The sequence below is a fragment of the Panthera tigris genome, chromosome D1, assembly GCF_018350195.1.
Source record: "Panthera tigris isolate Pti1 chromosome D1, P.tigris_Pti1_mat1.1, whole genome shotgun sequence".
In the NCBI taxonomy this organism is placed as follows: domain Eukaryota; kingdom Metazoa; phylum Chordata; class Mammalia; order Carnivora; family Felidae; genus Panthera; species Panthera tigris.
Genome location: NC_056669.1, coordinates 84,178,015 through 84,197,412, shown reverse-complemented (window position 1 = coordinate 84,197,412; position 19,398 = coordinate 84,178,015). Strand labels below are relative to the sequence as shown.

Below are 19,398 nucleotides of genomic sequence, written 5' to 3'. Positions count from 1 at the left end.
CCTCTTGCAACCCCGGGCCTCGGGGCGCCAGTGCGGGTTCGAGCGGGCCGGGGCTGCAGGAGGGGCGCGCGAGGGCGCGGGGTCCCGCCGGGGAGCGCGCACGGAGCGGCGCCTCAGCCGCCCTGCTTCCTGGAGCTGTGCTCCTTTGACCCCAGTGGCAGTCCCTGTCACTGCACCGCTCGCGCTCCCTCTGGCTCGCCGCGCCCTCGCTCCCTCTCCTCGCCCCCTCGCTCGCTCTCTCCCCAGATCGAGGCTGCTCCGGTCCTTTCTCCACCCCCCCCCTCCCTCTCGTGCCGCGCCCCCAGGTCCCCCGCCCCTGCCCGCGGCGGGACCTCCGGGGTCGAAGGTTCTGGCCCGCCCGCGCCCCTCGTCGCCCCCGCTCGCCCCCCGCGCGCCTCCCGCCGGCTCCGGCCGCTCCGCGATGGATCGCCTGCTCGTTGGGCGCTGAAGGCATCCCCGGGACCCGGAGCGCAGCCCGGGAAAGGTAATCCGCCCCGGGAAGGGAGGCGGAGGGCGGGGGAGGGGGAGGAGGCGGCCGGGCGCCCGGTGCCGCGCGCGAGAGGAAGGGAAAAAAAATGCACACACAAAGCGGAGCCCGGGTGAGAGGTGCCTTGTCAGAGGCGCGTGCGAGGGGCTCGGAGGCTGCGGACCGCGGCTGCCCCGGTGCTCCTGACATTCGCACAAGCTGGCGCTTCCCGGGCAATTCGGAACCCGAGGAGGGCGTATTTTCTACCCCAGAGCGAAAGCGAATTCTTTTTCAGGAGCTGTCGCCCTCCCACTCCCCATCTCGCCCCTCTGCTCATCTCCCCTCCCCCCTCGCCGCCCCCAGTCCTCAGCCCCCGACCTCCCAGGGTCCCCACCTCCCGCTCCCTTCTTCGCCGGGATTTCTCTGCAGGGGTGAAGGGGGTGTCCGCGAGGGGCATCAGCGAAAGCCAGGCGGCTGGGATGGGGGTGGGGACGAGGACTAGGCGAGCTGTTTACTAGAAAGTCCCGGGGTGATGTGTTCGAACCGCCCCGGCCTAGGCCCGGGTGCATTGTGTTGGCCCGAGCCCCGGGCGCCCGCCGCGGCCCGAGCGAGGTGCGGTGGCCGGGAAGGCGCCGCGCAGCTTTGTGCTGGGTCTGCGCTCCGCGGCCGCCCCCGGGGCCGCCCGCGCGCGCGCCGCTCTCGCGCGGGGCTTTTTCTCACCCTGTCCCCGCGCCCCAACCTCGCTGTCCCCTGCCGCCTCCGGTCTCCACGATCGCCGCCTGCGGAGCGAGTCGGCGACCCGGGCCGGGCGGCGGGGGACGAGCGACGAGAAAAAGTAACCGTTGCCGCCCGGTTTCTTCTCCAGAGAGGCAGGAGTTTCTTTGCCTATTTGCACGGAACAGGGTTATCTTTGTAAAGCCTTTGAATTCCGGGGTTTTGCGGCCTAGGAGGTGAAGGGGCATTTTTTTCTGGAGATTGGGAAGGGAGTTAGAATCCACCAACAAGAAGAGAATTTAAGGATGCCCCGGTGGGGCAGATTTATGGAACATTTACTATCCACCCACCCACCCCCCAACATACCCCCAAATTAAGTGTAAATGCGGGTCATGAAAAATGTGTAATTGATTTGAGATGCTGCGAACAAACACAAACAGGTCGGGGTGGAAAAAAACAAACAAAACTTTAAGGCAAAGAAAAGATTTCTAAAGAGGGGGGGAAATCCGTAGCCTCCACACCCCCTTCCAACGCTTGCTGGCTCCCTCCCTTCCTTTCTCTGCCGCTCCAGGAAAGCAGCCCGGCAGCGCCGGGGCAGAGAGCAGGGAGGCGGCGGTGACCGCTCCGGGCGCCGGCTCCGCTCTGAGGGTTCGGGGATGCCAATGCGCCCGCGAGGCTGACGTCGGGGGCGTGGGGCTGTGATGCTCGAGCGAGGATGGCGCGGTGTCAGAGCCATTGGCCGCCGGTGGTCATCAATCAATCTGGGGCTGGGGGAGAGAGAGAGAAAGAAAGACAGGCGCCCAGCGGAGCCCAGGGCCGCGAGCGCCAGCTCCAACAGTGCCAGCAGCGGCGGCAGCAGCGGAGGCGACGGTGGTGGCAACGGGGGACTGAGCGAGTAAGGCGAGCTGGTGCTCCAGGAAGGAAGGGGGAGCTGTCGCCCGGAGGAGCCGGCCGTGAGCCGGGAGGGCAGGGCGAGAGTGTGTGTGTGTGTGTGTGTGTGTGTGTGTGTGTGTAGTTGCTGAAGGACACCCTCCCCCCGCAACTGCCCACCCTAGATTTAAAACAAACAAACCAATCCAAAGTAGAGAATTCCGCGCCCCCCGCCCCACCATATATAGGCTCCACGCGTTGCCAGAGGCGCAGGAGAAAAGTCCTGCCCTTTCTCTCCGAAAGAATGTGCCAGGCTGGTGTCCGCAGTGCTGGAGACAAGTTCAGGTGTAAGTGCGGCGGGAGGGAGGGCGCTCTGTGGACAGAGGCACGTGGAACTTTGTGCATCCCTCCCAAAACCCTGGCGGAGACGCCTCTGAGAAGGCTTGTGGGCATCGCTCCGGGATACAGGGATGAGTAACTGGAGGTGGGCATAAAAGAGTAGGGGCGTGAGTTGAGAAAGCGCTCGATCCGTTCGGCAGTGGGAGGAGAGAGCGAAATTTGGCGGAGTTGGAGCAGGCGAGTTCCAAAGTCCGGCCAGGCGGTCGGGCGATCTTCTTAGGGCTAGTGAATAAAAGGAGCATCCTTGTTTAAAGGAGGAAATCACGGGCTCCTTTCTCATAGGCTGTGCGGTGCGGGCTCCGGTAGAGAGGTCATGAGTTGTTGCTTTGAAACTTTTGGTAAATTGGACTTCTGGTGTCTAGGAGGTGGAGACAGTTATTTAATTCCCCAGCTTTTAATCCTTTCATTGCCAGCCGACTTTAAAAGGTTTTCCAACTAGATTCCTGAAAAAGAACATTTCAAGTTGCACAGCTTAAGGGACCCAGACGTGATTGCTGTCTAGGAAATGCAAAATGAGCCCACATGATTTTTTTTTTTTTTTTTTTTTTTTAAGGAGAAAATCAAACTAGCACCAACCAACATGAATGTTTGGCAATGTCAGTCCCCTTTAGATTTTTCTTTAGGATTCCTGGCATTTAGTACCAGGTTCTTTTGTTTTGTGGAGTAAATGTGCTGAAGTATAAAATGAAAATTAAGAAAAAAAAAGAATACTGCTCTCTTTAGATATTATATGTAAAAAGTGATGTATGTGTAAGGAGGATGAGATGCTCCAAAATCTGATCATTTGGAAGGTTTTATTGCTTACATATGTGAAGCAAGGTGAATCAGCTTCTGGATAGTTTTAGACAATGTATCATTCTGCTTTGTTTCAAGCTTTTCCCAAATTTCTCAGGTCAAAGGAGGGGCCATTGTCCCCTCTTTCTGAGAGTTTCCTAGGGAAAAAAAAAGTCTTCTGTGTGTTGGTGTTTAATATCTTAGGATATGTTCATTTTGTGATGCGAATAGGGGTGAACACAATATTTTAAAGAGTACGCCTTTTCTTGACTTGTCTGTAAAGGTTCCTGTGAAAGTTTTGAAGCTCTCTGCCTCAGTCTGACAGTTTCTTCAAAGGACTCCAGATTAAAGAAGGTAGACACTGCAGGTGCACTCTTTCGATAAAACATTTGAAAGGGAACGTGGTAAAGATGAATTCAAATGAGATGCCAGCCACCCATTTAGCCCGTCAGAGTTACAGGGGCCTGTGCTTGCTGATGAAAAGATATTCTATTTGTCTTGCTGGGGCAAAGGTGCGAAGAGGTACAGATGTTCACTTCATAGAAAAGGCAATCCTAGTTGGACTTTAGGGTCGAGTGGACTGTTTAGGACTGTGAGTTGATCACCTTCTAAGTTCTCTTCTCTGCTTCAAATGGGAGGGTCTAATGCTAACTACTATAAGTCATTGCCTAGATATTTACATAATAGGTGTGTAAATTTTATTTCTAGGCCGTTTTGCTTAGCTTAATTAGTGAGTTTGCTCCAGAAATATTTAAACTGGTTGTGGCACAGAGTGCAGAGATTGTGACTGAGAGGTCACAGTGGTGTAGACATGAATTTTGTTTCCTTTGCTTCTTAATGCTCTTGTATTTCACACAATAGACATTGATGGCAAGAACATAAGAATTGCCATGTAATTTTTACACCACTCTTTAATTTATGCAAACACTAAGTTCTCGCAGTCTGAAAATGCGTATTTTTTTCCCTCTGTGCTTTGATGGCTAACATTCTTTTTAATGACAGTCATTTCTATAACAGGAAGATGTTTTCATTTGTATTTACTTTTCAGCGTGGCGCAATTATGCAGTTTTGCGCTTCAGTAGTGTCTCGGTACTTTGTGTCTCAAAAGAGAATTACAGTACTTAGAACAGGACTGCAATTTGAAGCAGGTGTTGTGTTTTACTGTTATGCAAAATAACAGTAAAATATAATTGTGGGGGAAATTAAGGAAACAGCTGCAAACTTGGTATGAAAACTGCTACATTATGATTTGTAAGCAGTTCTTCATAGATATCTTGCATCAAAGGAGCAGGGAAAGATTTTAATTTAGTTAATCCTACTGGCCTGGTTGTCTATCATCTGGTGCTTAAAGGACTTCTACCTCCCATGAAGTCAGGAAGAAGAAAGAGAACCCAAAGTGACACTTTGTTTAAAATGCCAGAACACCAGGGATTCATCTTTTGGCAGTGGCCTTGTGCATTAGGAACGAAGGCAAGGTGGGTGTTATTTAGCTTGCTTTGCTAATATGAAGAAGGCAATGATTTGAGTGGAACACTGTGGAATTTCTTAGCCCAGCTAGCATATGGAGGACTACACAACCCCCGGGTTGTAAAATAATAAAATAAATGGCCTATGGCAGGCCATCTGCCTTTTGCTTGATATTTAAGGTGTTTCATGCCAAATTTAAATCTAATCTTATTTTTCTAAATATTTTTTATTTGAGATAGCAGCTAAGATTCCCGGAGCTTAATGGGGCACATGGCAAACGTATTCTGATGTGGAGCACTTAAAGTAAGAACGTGGGTTACGCCCAAGTGTTACTCAAGGAGCATGCTCCCCGCTTCTTCTCTATTGCATTGATCAATTGCAACAGCCTCAATGCAGGGATCTGCTCTCTCAGTCTTTGCATACCTGCTGTAGAAATAAACATCCTCATTTGTGAAGCCGGCACAGCAGATAATATACTGACACTTATAAAAATAATAAAAACTAATGGAAATTTTGAAAGAATGAAACCAACTACTGAGAATTATACAGCACCAAGCAAGAATGAGATGGTAGATGTAATGGCTGCCCCCCTTCAGTGTTCTCTTTGGGCTCTTAAGAGGGGCCGTAATGAATGCATCCAGAGTCGTGGTCCAAGCCTAAATGTGTTTAACTTTCCCCCACGTGACTGGAGTGTTTAAAGAAATTATATTACATTTAGCAAGAACGATTTGCCTTACCATAAGATTCTTGGCCAGAGTGGAGTACATATGTATACCAGGCGTTGAGTACCTACGTTTGTGGGGAACTGCTTGTGAAAGAAAAATTATGTGTAACATGCACATATTATGTATGTATTATAATTACACACTGGTATCTATTGTAAGTGTAGCATTTTATTTTATTTTATTTTATTTTATTTTATTTATTTATTTTATTTTATTTTTTGTGAAAGAGAGAGAGAGAGAGCAGGAGTGCTCAGGCTCCACACTGTCAGCACGGAGCCCGACAAAGGGCTCAAACCCACAGACTGTAAGATCCTGACCTGAGCTGAAACCAAGAGTCAGATGCCTAACCGACTAAGCCACCCAGGTGCCCCTATAAGTGCAGCATTTTAAATTTACACTGGTCATTGTGTTATATGACTGTGTTAAACATTGAGATTTCAAATTATTCTATGACATCAACTCTGTACAGACCAAACATTCCAATTAGCAGGGAAGGTTTGGAAGATTCTCCACTTCGAGCACAAACCATTTATAGTTAGACACCATGGCAACTGTGGATATGCCCCTTCCGTAATTCATGTTAAGTGCCATAATTATAATTAAAGAGGAAATCTTAGTTTGAACACCGCTGAAGTGATTTGCTAGCAGCCAGCAGTGTTAGATGGACTGCAGTGTCCACTCTGAAGTACCTGCAGGGTGAGGGTTGGAAAAGGTTGTATCCACGAGGCAACAACACATATTAAGATTTTTCTTGAGCCAATTGCACATCCCGGTGTCCTAGCTGACGTTTCTTAAACACCTTCTTTTTCTTTGTTCTCATTTTATAATTTTTTTTTTTTCAGAAACGCACAGTGGTATTGATGTGTAGATCCTTGGGTTCAGAGGTTGGCTGAAACACACCATGCCTGCTTCCATCCTTTGCTCCGGAAAGTTGTGAATTGCTCATGCCTATAGGGAGGAAGGATGGCTCATGGGATTCCTTCTCAAGGCAAAGTTACCATAACGGTGGATGAGTACAGCTCAAACCCCACCCAGGCATTCACACACTACAACATCAACCAGAGCAGATTCCAGCCGCCACATGTACATATGTAAGTATCACTCGTGAACCAAAAAAAAAATTATCAGTCAAGAAAATAGAAGTAAAATAAGAAAGTCACTAATGACTTCTGTCAGGGAGAATAAAAGTTATGTGATTCGTAAAACAGATGGGTATCTGTGGTTCCAAGACAGCTCAGAGGAATACTCTACATCTGTGTAACCTTTTCAGTTTTCAGAGTACTTTCAACCATAATTTGACTTGAGATCGTCAGATCTAAGGGGTGGTGGTTGGTTGCCCACATTTTGTGGACAACAGAGAGGTTAAGGTATTTGCCTACTGCCACACAGTGACTTTTGGCAGAGTCTTCTGACCCCTGGTTCAATTTGCTTCATGTTGCATTGTTTGCCTCCATGATGAAATATTTCTTTAAAATTTTTGTAGTTTTTCCCCCCACACCTCACCCCACTACCCCTTTACATTCAGCTGAGAAATAGGCCTAATTGGGACTAATTGTCCAGCCACTGCTAAATCCATTGTCTTGCCTGTTGCTGGTGGAACGTGTGCTGCATGCTGCAGGACTCCAACAATATGGAGAACAAAGGATTAAGGGACAGTGGAACAGTCGGTTCCAGGAATTGTACTTTTCTCTCGCTCCCTAATACTATTTAAGTCATGTTTCAGTTTTAAACTGTTTAAGGAACAGAGTGTGGGAGAAACCCAGAGGCAAGGGTTTTGCAGCACCTGGTGCATACCAGCTTGTTTCCCTTCCTTTGCTACAGGATGTGCTGGGCTCTCATCAGAAGGGGCAAAAGGTCATCATCTCCCTGGTTTATTCAATGCCTGGTGTTCATTCTCTATTAGACCCTTCCAGTGTCTTAACGTGAGTCTTTCATAGTAGGACTAAACCTCTTTGAAAACCATTGTATAGTCAAGAGAGAAAGGAGGTTAGAGCTCTGTTGACTGTTTTTTCCATTCCTGGCAGAACTGAACTTGGGGCCTAAGTCACAAGCTCTTTTTTTAGCATTTGTTTTATTGGAGCATTTAAAAAATAGTAGGGCCCCCCCCTCCCACAAACACACACACATACAGAACACATCCACATACCTCCCCCCGCCTCAGTTTAGAAACACTAGCCAAACAAAAAGATCTTTCTTGACTGCCTGGGTATTAGTGAAAATACTAGGATGTTACTTTGCAAGTATATTCTGTAGAGCCACTCAATTACTGATAATGGGATTTCTGGAAAAAAGAAAAAGAGAAAGAAATCCTTGGAAATGGTTAGTGCTAACCTATCTTTGAAGAATTTTATACTTTCTTTAAATCAGAATATATTCATGATGATGAAGGATTTGTTAACATGATATTAAGGAAAAGTTTTTAAGATGAATAAGATTTTCCTTTGTTAAAATGGCTTTTCTGAACAATAACTCGGTTCATTTCAAAATTTTCCTTTTATTCTTCTGCTCCTAATGATTTCTTTTTCTTCAAATATGTTACAGAATTTGTGCAAGCTGGACTTAGGATACCTTTAGCTCTGTTCTGCTCGTGTGACATTTTGTATTAAAGAATCACAAAGAACTTTGTGGATTCTGTTCCTTTCAGGCAAAAGAAAGTATGTTTTGCCTCCAATTCCTTGGAAGATGCCTGATAGGGAATATCACCTTAAGTCTTTACTCATCCATGACCATAAGATTCTGCTGGTGAACTGTGAATGAACAGAGATATTAAAAAAGCATGTAACCTTAGAACTAATCTGCCTAGATCTAGCCATGAGAAATTCCAAGGATCAAATTATACCTTTTTTGAAACTTTTTTTCGCTTGCGAATTGGGTTTTGTAGTTGTAGCCTGGATAGCTATGTAGCCCTTTTACTGGACATCCCACCTTAGAATAGAGGACACTTGCCTTTTCACCTTTATCACCTGCTGAGGGCATCCCACCTGAACCCTTTGTTCCAGCCATATAAGTTGCTTCACGGTTGCCTGAGCACACGTTGGGCCTCTCCTTCTTGGTGCCATTGCTTTCATCGCTTCTCATGGCTGAGACACTCACATTTATGTTCTGCTCATCAGATACCTCGAGCCAGTTCAGGCCTCTCTGCATCTGTAGAACCTCTTTTATGTCTCCTAGTCCATACTGACTGTGCCCCCCCTTCCCAACACAACACCCCTGGTCGTTATTTCAGCCCATATCACCTGCATCATTATCTGTCTCCCTTATTCGTTTCCTAAAAGCAATGATTGAGAGCGTGTAACAGTTGTTCAGAAACACTGATTGATGGGTTGATTGAGTGATCCATTGATTTGACTGTGCATTGAGATGAGATATTGTGACTTAGATTTGGAGCTTTTCATTGGAATTTTTCTGTTCTTTCTTAACATTTTGAGTGTTTGTACGAAGGTGTGAGTGTACCGTGAAGCTGCTGGCTCACTTTTTCCTTGGCTTGACTTTTCCTTGCTTGGTGCCCTAGCACAGTCTAGGCATGCAGGTCTCTCGGGTACATGTGATCGTGTTATATTTCTTTTATATTAAAAAAATGGGCTTATTCTAAATAGAAACTTATATTGTCTGGAAAATATCCATAAAATACTTAGTCTAAAATTCCTTCATTTTTTCTGAAATTTTCAACATGTCATGGCAGAGGCTTGTTCCTTTTCCCCAAAGATACTTTGTCTTTTCCACTTGAATAGTTGTTGATTATTTTGCATGGGATCCTTAAAATGTTTCCTTTCCTTTTTCATTTGCAACTGAGGTCCATGAAGACCTGTAATGGATCACCTGAACTGGAATTCCAATTCTGGTCCCTTAAATGATCTGTTGTTTTCTTTCACACAAACTATGGGTTTGTTTGGTTTTTTTTGCCTTAATTAAGGAATCCTTCACTTCCCATTTAATTCAGGTAGTCTGACGTCAATTTTGTGACCCACCCTTGGCAATTTAGTTTTCGTCTCCATGCCTCAGTTTACTCATCTGTACACATTTGCAGTAAATGATAGCTATGGATCTTTTTAGCTCTGACATACTGAGATTAAGATTGCTGTTAACACAACATTTATTTGCAAGGGGTTGCTATAGGGGGATACATAAGACTTGTTTCCCATCTCCATCAAGATCATCACTGATTTCAAAGCTATTGTTTCAAGTGACTTGAGGAGATTTACTACTTGGTCTTGATTTGGTTTCTCCTGTGAGTTCTGACGAGGCTGTCACCAAGCTTTCTAAGAACCACTGGCCTGCATCTCTGCCTGTGACATAGGGAAGATTTTTTTTTTAATTGAAGTATAGTTGACACACAATGTTACATTCATTTCAGGTGTACAACATACTGATTTGACAACTCTATACCTTATGCTATGCTCACCACAAGTGTAGCTACCATCTGTCACTGTACAATACTATTACAACACCATTGACTATATTTCCTGTGCTCTACTTTCATCCCCATGACTTATTCATTCCATAACTGGAAGCCTGGATCTCCCACTCACCTGCACCCGTTTTGCCCATCCCCCACCCCTCTCCCTTCTGGCAACCATCAGTTTATTCTTTATATTTCTGGGTCTGTTTCTGCTTTTGTTTGTTTATGATTTTGTTTTGCTTTTTAGAGTCCCTCCCTCTCTCTCTCTCTCTCTCTCTCTCGCTCGTTCTCTCTCTCTCTCTCTATATATATATGTGTATATGAAATTGTATGGTATTTGTCTTTCTCTGTCTGACTTAGTATACTTAGCGTAATACCTCTAGGTCCGTCTGTGCTTTTTGCAAATGGTAATATCTCAAGGAAGATTTTTTTAAAGAAAGCAATCCTATGTGACCTTGGGAAAGAATATTAAAGTACAGCTAGAGTTGACAGGGCAGAATTTAGCCAAGAATTTGTGTGCCCCTCTTACTCAGATTCTTGAATGTAGTATTAGATGTGATGATTGAAAACCAACAATCAACAGAACTTCATTTTTCTACAGTCCCTCCATTATTTTCTTCAGTCCCACACATCCCTACAATTCCTCAACATCCCAGGCAGAATGTTGAGAAAATCATTCAGTATTTAGTATTTTTAATGTTGGTGGGAGGAGGCGCTGAAGGAACCAATGTAGGTTTGAAAGCATCATAAGAATTTTGTATATTTTTAATTATCTGAGGCCCAATAAGATACTATAAAACTTTTTTAGGAGGGTATTCAGCCATCTCAGCTTTTGCACTGAAAGTCCTGTATTCTGGGAGACCCGTTAGTGCTGTGCTAACCAGGAGGGTTGGTCACCCTACTGAGGTTAATTCTTCACCTTTGTCTTTAAGGCTTGGTTGCTGGGAAGCTCACATCATATTTTATTTTCAGTTTTAGTCACTTTGCGTGTCTTTGTCTTCAGTTGTCAACACCCCTGGAATATCACTCTGCTCATGTTCTTTTACACTTGTTTTTGGGAGGCAGCGTAGTATGGTGTTTGACATCTCTAGTGGAATATGATTGTTAGATTTAAAACCTGGTTTGCACCACTTTCTAGCTGTGTAACCAACTGTGGGCAAATGTATTAAGTTCTCTGTGTTTTCTTTTTCCATTTGTGAAATGTGGATGGTAAAAATAGTGCCTATCTCAAAAGGTTGCTGTGAAGGTTAAAGCAGTTATTACTTGTGAAATTCCTAGAGGAGTTCTTAGTACATAGTTAATACTCATTATTTGTTTAGCTGTTTTTACTGATTGTTTTACTGAGTCTGCATTTTTTTGTTCTAAGCTGTCTCAATTCATTTTGAAAATCAGTGGAGTAAAAATAAGTGAATAAATAAGAAAGTCACTGGTAAGTTTTGTCCTATCTTCCTCAAGGAATCATTCCCAGCAAACTTTTCTGAATGGGATATTTGGCTATCAGGGTTGGCAGGTGTTCTGACTTCTCTGTGCCTGTCAAGGTTATACACAACCTAGGATTACCTCACTTAACTTCCAGTTACTCCTTGGGAGTGACAGTCCTAAGGGGAGAAGGAATCCAGTGAACTGAGTGTTGCCTAGTTATTCTCTGTGAAATCACTGTGGCCTTCTTCCTCTTTGCCTGTTCTCAGGTTCTTGTACCCCCATCAATGTCTTAGGCTCCTCACCTATGGTTGTGGTTAACACAGAAGCATCAAGAATTAATTATAATCAGGATTGAGTGCAAAGGGCCAGAGCTTTGGCTAGGGAATGAAGACAATGTTCACATAATAGCTGAGAATGTGGTCTGAGATCAGAAATCTATATACAAGTGTTGATCCTGCCAGTGACTAGTTTGGAGAGTGATGATGGACAAATGACTGTGTCTTGTCGTCTGTAAAATGGGTCGAACGACCCTTTAAGACAGTTGTGTGTATTAAGTGAGATAAAGCATATGACATATAGTGCCTGAAAGATAACACTGGATAACTAGATGCTGTGATAATATTTATGATCTTGTCTGTATGGTCTTGTGTCAAACTGGTGAGCATGAGATACGCTTTAACATCTTCCTTTCCGGAGATTCTTGGTTGTATAAAATCTGACAAGCCCAACTTGTGTTCTTTTTACTATATTGCATTGTATAGTACTTGTCAGTATTTGTTTGGACGTTGTGAGTCAAAACTGACCTGAAGCTTTTAGGGTATCTTGGTGATTCCATTCTCAATTCTTATAGGATTTTGTTTGTTTGTGTGATCTGAAGTTCCATGTTTTGTGGTGGGAAGTAACTGTTTATTTCAGGCCCATGTTAGGCATCCTTAGATGCAAAAACAAAGTTATAGGAGGGAATTTTGAAATGGTGCCTTTTGGTTAAAAAAATATACAAGTATGTAGAAAGGAACACCAGTGTTACTGGTGATTATTTCGGGAATGAATTGGGGGAGGGAGTAGTGGGTAAAGACCTTTCGTTTTTTATTTTATATGCTTGTATGTGGTTTGACTCATTTTTATAACAACGATGTAATGCTTTTTTGAGAAAAACATTTTTTTAAGAATGATAAAAATGTAATGTGTCTACAAGTCCTTCTGCTTTGTCTGCAAGATTTGCACCAAAGGCTGACACAAATGTAAATCTTCTACTTTCTTTGGGTCCACCTTTTTTGGGTGGCACTTGCTTTATTTTATGTTATAATCAAGGAATTGACCAAAGGCTGTTTATTTGTTCAGTCTGATTCAACTTGCACATGTGTGGGAAGGTGGGGGCAGGTGTCAAAGACGCCGCCTCCTTTTTCATCCTATACCTGAAGGGAAGTTTGTCTAGTATTTTCAGGTTCACTTGTGTAAAGAAATAGCTTGCAGTAGTGGACTACTTGATAGTACTTCAGGGAACTTATATGGTAGTCCTGCCTTGGTCACTAATTAAATATATGGTCATATAGTACATTGGGCTTCTCTTAATTCCAGGACTTGATGCCCTTTGGCATCATTGTCTCCTACTCTGGTCTGGCAGCTTCAGATTTCTTCTGTTTCTTTTCTTTAGATCTGTTTGGAATTAAGAACATAAATCCCTCATCATTAGTAGTATTCTGTAGGAAAAGGATATAATAGTGAGGCATCACGGGGATATGGTGGAGAGGGAGAAGAGACATGACCCCCTAACACTCACCCCAGAGGAAGAGTATTATCAGTGAATGAATGAATGTCTGGGGCTCTGTGAAACTGTACTTGACTAACAAGGTAGAAATTCATCCTTTGCTCTGGAGCTGGGCTGCATTAGCTGTTTGAAAAAAAAAAATTCTAAACATTTTTTTCTCATGGTAAGCCACTCGTTCTCATTAGAGATTTATCACTGGCCTGCACATTAGCATGGCCATAATTTTTGTTAATGTTTTCAATCTGAAATTCATCGTGGAGATGCTGAATGGCCCTTTTCGTTTGCACTCCTATGTAAACACAGAGTATTTTTCTTTTCCTCTCTCATTTCTTTTCAAAAATAAGTTCTTTTTCTTATATACTCCCTGAGGGTACTGGTCTTGTGGTCCGTGACAGTTTGACTTCATTTTAGAGCTGACTTTTTTCTTGTTCTGTAGATTTCTTTGTTTGCATTCAAGCATTAAAAAGGCAACCTAAAATTAGATAGTTTTTTTTTTTGTCCATATGGATTTGTTCTTAGAACCTGGTTGTATGTTGTATAACTAGGTAGTATTTTTTGTTTGTTTTTTGGTTTCTTGACTTTCGGGGAGGGTAAAGAATTTTGACAAATAAAGTCGATTCCATCTACTTGGTTTTTAAATTCTGAAATACTTCTATTTATAGAGATAAAGAAAGATTCAAAGGGAAAGTGTGGCCACAATAGATAGACACATCCTGAAACTGGGAAACCACCAGATCCCCTCTCTTTACGGATTGAATCTGTCTCCTGCTCTAAGTACAGGTTTTGTTATTTATTTATTTTTAAACTTCCTTCATGGAGATGTTTTGAGACAAGCATACAAAATGGCTGACCAGGAAGTTATGCAATAGGGAGTCTGTATTTGAGACATATTTAATTTTAATTACGAGATTTTAGAGCTTATGACTGTGTAGATTTCAAGATATCGAAGCAAAGCCAATGTCACTGGATCTACCATGTGTTGATTAGCAAATTCTAGGTCATTCTGAATTATTTCTAAAAAGGAAAATAAGCTTGCTGCGTCTCCAAAGATCTGTTCATCAGCTTGTTTGTCTTCCTTTTCAGTTTTTCTTCAGCTCTGTTCTTCCATATTTTATTCCCTTTTAGACTTCCACTGCCTGCTGCAAACTAGATGTTTCAGTAGCCATCCTGGCATGATTGGACTGTTATTTCACTATCAGTATGGACAAAACCACCACCCTTTTGCAGACCACCATGTTAGTCTGCCTTTTTTTTTTTTTTTCTTTAATGCAGAAGTACACTTGGAGGCTTTGTCTGTGTAGAAACACTAACTCTGCAAAGAGGAAACTCTGTTGGATTTATTGGCCCTTGCAGTATTTGGGTCTGCATATTTTTATTCTATTTTGCTTTGAAGGTTTTTTTTCCCTTCAATTTCTGTCCCTGTAGAAGGGTAAAATGTACATAAGAAAATGCATTTTTGCAGGCTTTTCGTATTTTCTTCTTTTACCACAAATCAAGAATATAAGCCCCTCTAGTGGGTTTAAATTTTTGTGCAGTTTTATATTAAGTAGTAAAGCTCTTGACAGCAGTTGAAAAAAGAAAAGAGAAAGAAAAGCTAGTGCCATTAATAAAGCAAACAGGTAAATGTTCAGTACTTGATATTATTGAACTTTAAAATTCCAAGTGAGAATTAAACCATTCTTGGTTCCTCTTTTGGTAGTGGCTTCCTTGAAAGATTGCCGTGACACAGACTCTACTCAAGCCCATTTATGTCTTTGTGCAGAAAGCCTCTGAAACCTTCCAGCTCAAAGATTTGATAATTCTTGGATTGGAAAAATATCTTTTCCCATCTTGCGGTGGGCTATTTTGGCATTTATACTGATTGGCTAAGAAAAGTGGCTTACTTGTGGTATTTGGTTTTAGGTATTTGGGCCACAGACCAAGTTTCAAACCGTTTACATATTGCACACTTAGTTTAAAATGTGTTTTGCACAAAGACTTGAAACCGAAATCAAGAAAAAAATTAAGTCTTCCACCAGCTAAGCATGTTTCCTTAATTTCCTGATTTAGCCTTTTGCTATGACATAGACAGTATACTAGCTCTATTTTAGTTCTGAGTTTTGGAACATACTCTTCTTTTTGTTTCATTTTGCTCTGCCTTAGGACTTCAAAGATAACTACAGAAGCCTATCAGACTGTATTAGATACTTTCTTTTTGAAATCACAAATATACCCATTGCCCTTGGTCTTTCCTTATATTTAACATATTCCATTTTTAAAAATGTTACCAACTTTTGCATACTGGTCCTGCTTGCGTGGGCAAGGAATATAATGAGGAGATGTGTGTTTTATGGAGAAGAGGAGAAATGGGAGTAGGTGTGAAGGAGACAGAGAGAGGGAGGAAGGGAGAGAGAAAGAGACAGACAGACAGACTAGCAGATATATTCATTAGATCATAACTCATTCTTGTAATTATGATGTTCCTGGCCTTGGGCTTGACTGTGATACCAGGAGAGTGTCAGCATCCCTAAACATCAGTCAATAGGGAGATAAGACAAATTGCACCTTTGCTTTCTGGAGTGTGTCTGCCCACCCCACATATGAATGAATCCAGCCCTTGAAAGGATCCGAATGGCAATTTTTGACACATTGACCTGTTTTGATCTCTGAGAGGGAACGATTTGTTAGGTCCTTTTAGGTAAATCAGACTTTAGGTTTGTATTTCAATAGTTTTAGAAAAAAGCGATTTGACAAATAACGAACTATAAACTGGCTTTTGAGAAATCTAAGAATATCTGAAATTGCGATTTCCCAAGGTTGGCCGTCTGTTAGTATCTTAGGAGACTTACCATATGTTGTGCTCAGATTCTGACTTTTACAGGTTAACTTGTTTTCACTTTGTTCTTAACCCTCACATTGTGGGCACAACTGGTAATATTGAAACCTATTTTGACTCCACAGATTTAGAGAAAAGAAGATGGGGAGGGCAGATGTTTGGGAAGAACAAGCGAGGAAGGAGGTGTTAACTCCTATAGGATTTTAAGCCCTCATTTTTCCATCATGCCGTTGAAAGAAGCATCTAATGTTTTCCCCATGTGAAATATAAAGGCCTGGGTATCTGTTCAGTGCAGTGGAGTGAGCCCCATCCTACCCCCACGCCCGTGACACTCCTGAGAATTCGGAAGGGGAATAATAACCCTGTGGGAGGTTGTTTGCTCCACATTGTGCCCCTTGGTGGTGGATGCCTCGTCTGTTTTGCATCTCTCCATCTCGACCCCTCCGCGTTAATGGCAGCCGGCACGCTCCACTGTTTATCTTGGAATTTGATACCATCATCTTGGCAACCAAACTGGGACCTTTACTGCTCAGATTGTTTGTCATTTGTTGTTAATTATCTGTTACCATAAATTCTGCACTTTGAGGAAAAAGGGAATGTTTTGAAATATTTCCTCCAACATGTGAATGGAACTTCATTTTCTGTGGACAAAAGAGGGGGGAAAATCAGCCCTTTGGGGAATTGGTTTCAGGGAAATCAAATGCCCTGTTTTTTTGAGACAGGCTTGTAGATCCCACTAACAGAGCCAGAATTTGCAGAGAAAGAACCTTTGCAATTTAGCAATGATCTCTGGTTGTGAGAGGTAGCCCCCTTTTAAGGAAAAAAAATAATTTAACTTTACATGAGGGGCTTTGCTTTTATCACAGTCTCATTGCGCCTTAATTGTATTTTGCGGGTGCGAGAGCCCGTTCCCCACAGTCGGTTCCTTCCTTTCAAAGGTTATTAAGACAAAGCAGTCCAGAGTGAAAAGTAGCTTCTGCTTACCTGCCTTTATGAGGTGTTTATTTTGTTAAGTGTAGAATTAAAATGAGCTTTCTGGCCATTAGTGGATTTTAGTCATGCCCCCACACTCTGCGGGAAGTTGTGTCACCTTATAAACAAACAGTGCTGTTTTGCGAGGTGCTGTACCACGGGCTGCAGGAGCCACTGCTGGACTTAATATCTTAATAAAGCTGTAAACAGAGGAACATGAGAGAGGGAAGAAGGAACACACGTATTTTGGAGGGGAGAACTCAGGAGGAGAGTGTTACTCAGCAGAAATCTAGGTACATTTAAAAATATTTAAAAAATGAAATCATTTGAAAAGCCGCCCTCCCCCCACCAAAAAAAACCCCAGTGTGTCCAGATTCCAGTCTGTCTCTCCACCCCCATGCCCCTTGCATGTGCTTGGGTGTATTCTCTGCCACTAGTGCCTTAGCTTTACCGTGGGGATCATAGTAATATATGCTTCACTAGGTAATAGTGAAGTTTATATTAGATGATGCTTAGTGCTTCGTGAAACACTTAGCACAGCATCTCAATGCTCAATGCATGGTAGCTATTAGTATCAATAATATTGTTCATCATGACGTCATGACCGCATCCCCAGCATTAACCCTTGAGCTTCGGCAGAGTCTTAATGGTGGCACGTGAGCCATTATTACCGTAACTCTTGTCGATGCCGTTAAATGTGGTGTGTCTGTTTTATTCTTGTTCAGAAGTTTGTATTTTTTGTTTTTGTTTCCGTTTCCTCCTGCTTCTCAGGTTTTTAGGGCCTGTGCTGTCTCCCGAGGGATTCCCACACTGGGAGGGAGGGATTGAGTCTGTGTGAACCTACTGATAGCCAGGGGCACAGACTTACTAAACTCTTATCTCAGCTCCCTGCATGCTGCCTGAGACAGTGTCAGTCTAAGAGATGTGCCTTTACTGGAGCTGTGGAATTTACTTGGGTCTGCTGCCTTGAGTTTTCCCAGAACCAGAGAATGTTCTCCCCAGGCTTATAAGGAATCACGGTAATAGCGTTGTTTCTGAAATAAAGCGCCGTTTCTACGTATTCCACTTCCATTATCCTTTTATTTCCTCTCAGTGCTTTTTAAAGGGAGTACATTAGGTATGTGTGCACTCTTTTAGCACACAGATTACAATCAGACTTTAGGATTAAGAAATGTGTATTAAATTAGTGTCTCAGACTTAGTAACAGTTTGAGTATGAAAACTAAGAGACGGGGGAGGGTGCAGAGAATGGAGGTTGGGGGAAAAACACCCTCAGACTGCGCTGAGGGAGGCTGGGAAAAGGATTTAACACTTTGGATTTTTTTAGAAGCCATTAAAAGTCTGATGGGATCAGATTACCTGACTGCACATCTGAAACATGAAACTCTTGCCCTAAACCGTGCAATTGAGTTAAGCTCAAAATTCAAGGCCTCCCCCTAAGACTGGCCTCTGGGTAAGCCTCATTGTGAATCACGAAATGATTTCCTTTGAGAGGAGCAAGGACTACAGTGAGGTTTTTATGGCCAATTTAGTCTGTATACTGGTGCCAGCCAGACATTTGGCAGCAGTTAGTGCCAACTTTGGTGATCTGTCCACCGATTTTTCCCAAGGTCTTCGATCCTGTCTGTTTTCGGTGTTGACGTTGAAGGGAAGACACGTTGTAAAGCCAGCTTTCTAGGCACACCTCTTGGATTTTTTATTCTTTATGTTTTCCAAGTGAGAGGTACTGAGAGGTGTGGGGAGAACAGCAGGCTGGTCCACTGCCTTGCACTTGGAGGTTCAGAATGATGTCAACAGAACCTCCTCCCTAAATGCTCTTTCTTTCCTCCTCCTTCCTCACTCCTTTAGGGGAGCCCTTGCCCTCTCTCTGGATTACGTGAGCCTTTATATAGTCCCTGACTTCCAGCGGGGCAACGTGGGATTTTTTGACTTTACCATGGTGCAAAAGCGATACTCATTAGAAACTGTATTTGAATTTGGATCTTTTCCTGGGCTAGCAATACATGATTCAATCCTTTCTGGCGATGCTGGGCCGTGGCAGCCACAGCTCCCAGTCAAGATGCAGTCATGAAAATCAACAACCAATAATACACTCACAACATCATTTACCCACACAACCATACTGTTCGTCACTTTCAGTATAGTATTCAGTAAATTGCATGAGATAGTCAACACTTTATTATGAAATAGGCTTTCTGTTAGATGACTTTGCCCAACCGTAGGCTAATTAATTTAAGTGTTGTGAGTATAGTTAAGGTGGGCTAGGCTAAGCTATGATACTCCACAGGTTAGATGTATTTAACTTTTTCCAACTTATGATAGGTTTACTGGGAGGTAGCCCCATTATAAGTTGAGAAAGATCTGTATTCAGAGTACGTACAAGTAATGCTTTTACTTGGCCTCACTTGTCATAAATGTATTTTTAAATTATTTGTGAAATGACTGTCTTCCAGTGGGCTATGAAAGCAGCTACTCTGTCTTTTTAGTTTTATTTTATTTTTGTCTGCTTCTCTTGAGAGCCCCTATCACAGTACTAGACACATTCTCTATACTCTCCAAATACCTGTTGAATGAATGAGCGAAAGTTGAGCTTGCAAGGATTCAGTAC

At 43.1% G+C, this 19,398-nt stretch overlaps 1 protein-coding gene across 3 annotated transcripts in view; it reads left to right on the top strand.

Moving 5' to 3' along the window:
• Positions 1–416: 416 nt before the first annotated feature.
• The window catches only part of MPPED2 (metallophosphoesterase domain containing 2), a 173,574-nt gene continuing 154,592 nt past the window's right edge, over positions 417–19,398 (top strand). For all 3 annotated transcript variants that reach the window (XM_042959099.1, XM_042959098.1, XM_042959097.1), the window contains exons 1-2: positions 417–484; positions 6,258–6,506. In XM_042959099.1, the coding sequence (XP_042815033.1) occupies positions 6,379–6,506 (128 nt within the window). In that variant the 5' untranslated portion in view covers positions 417–484; positions 6,258–6,378. The remainder of the gene's footprint in view (positions 485–6,257; positions 6,507–19,398) is intronic.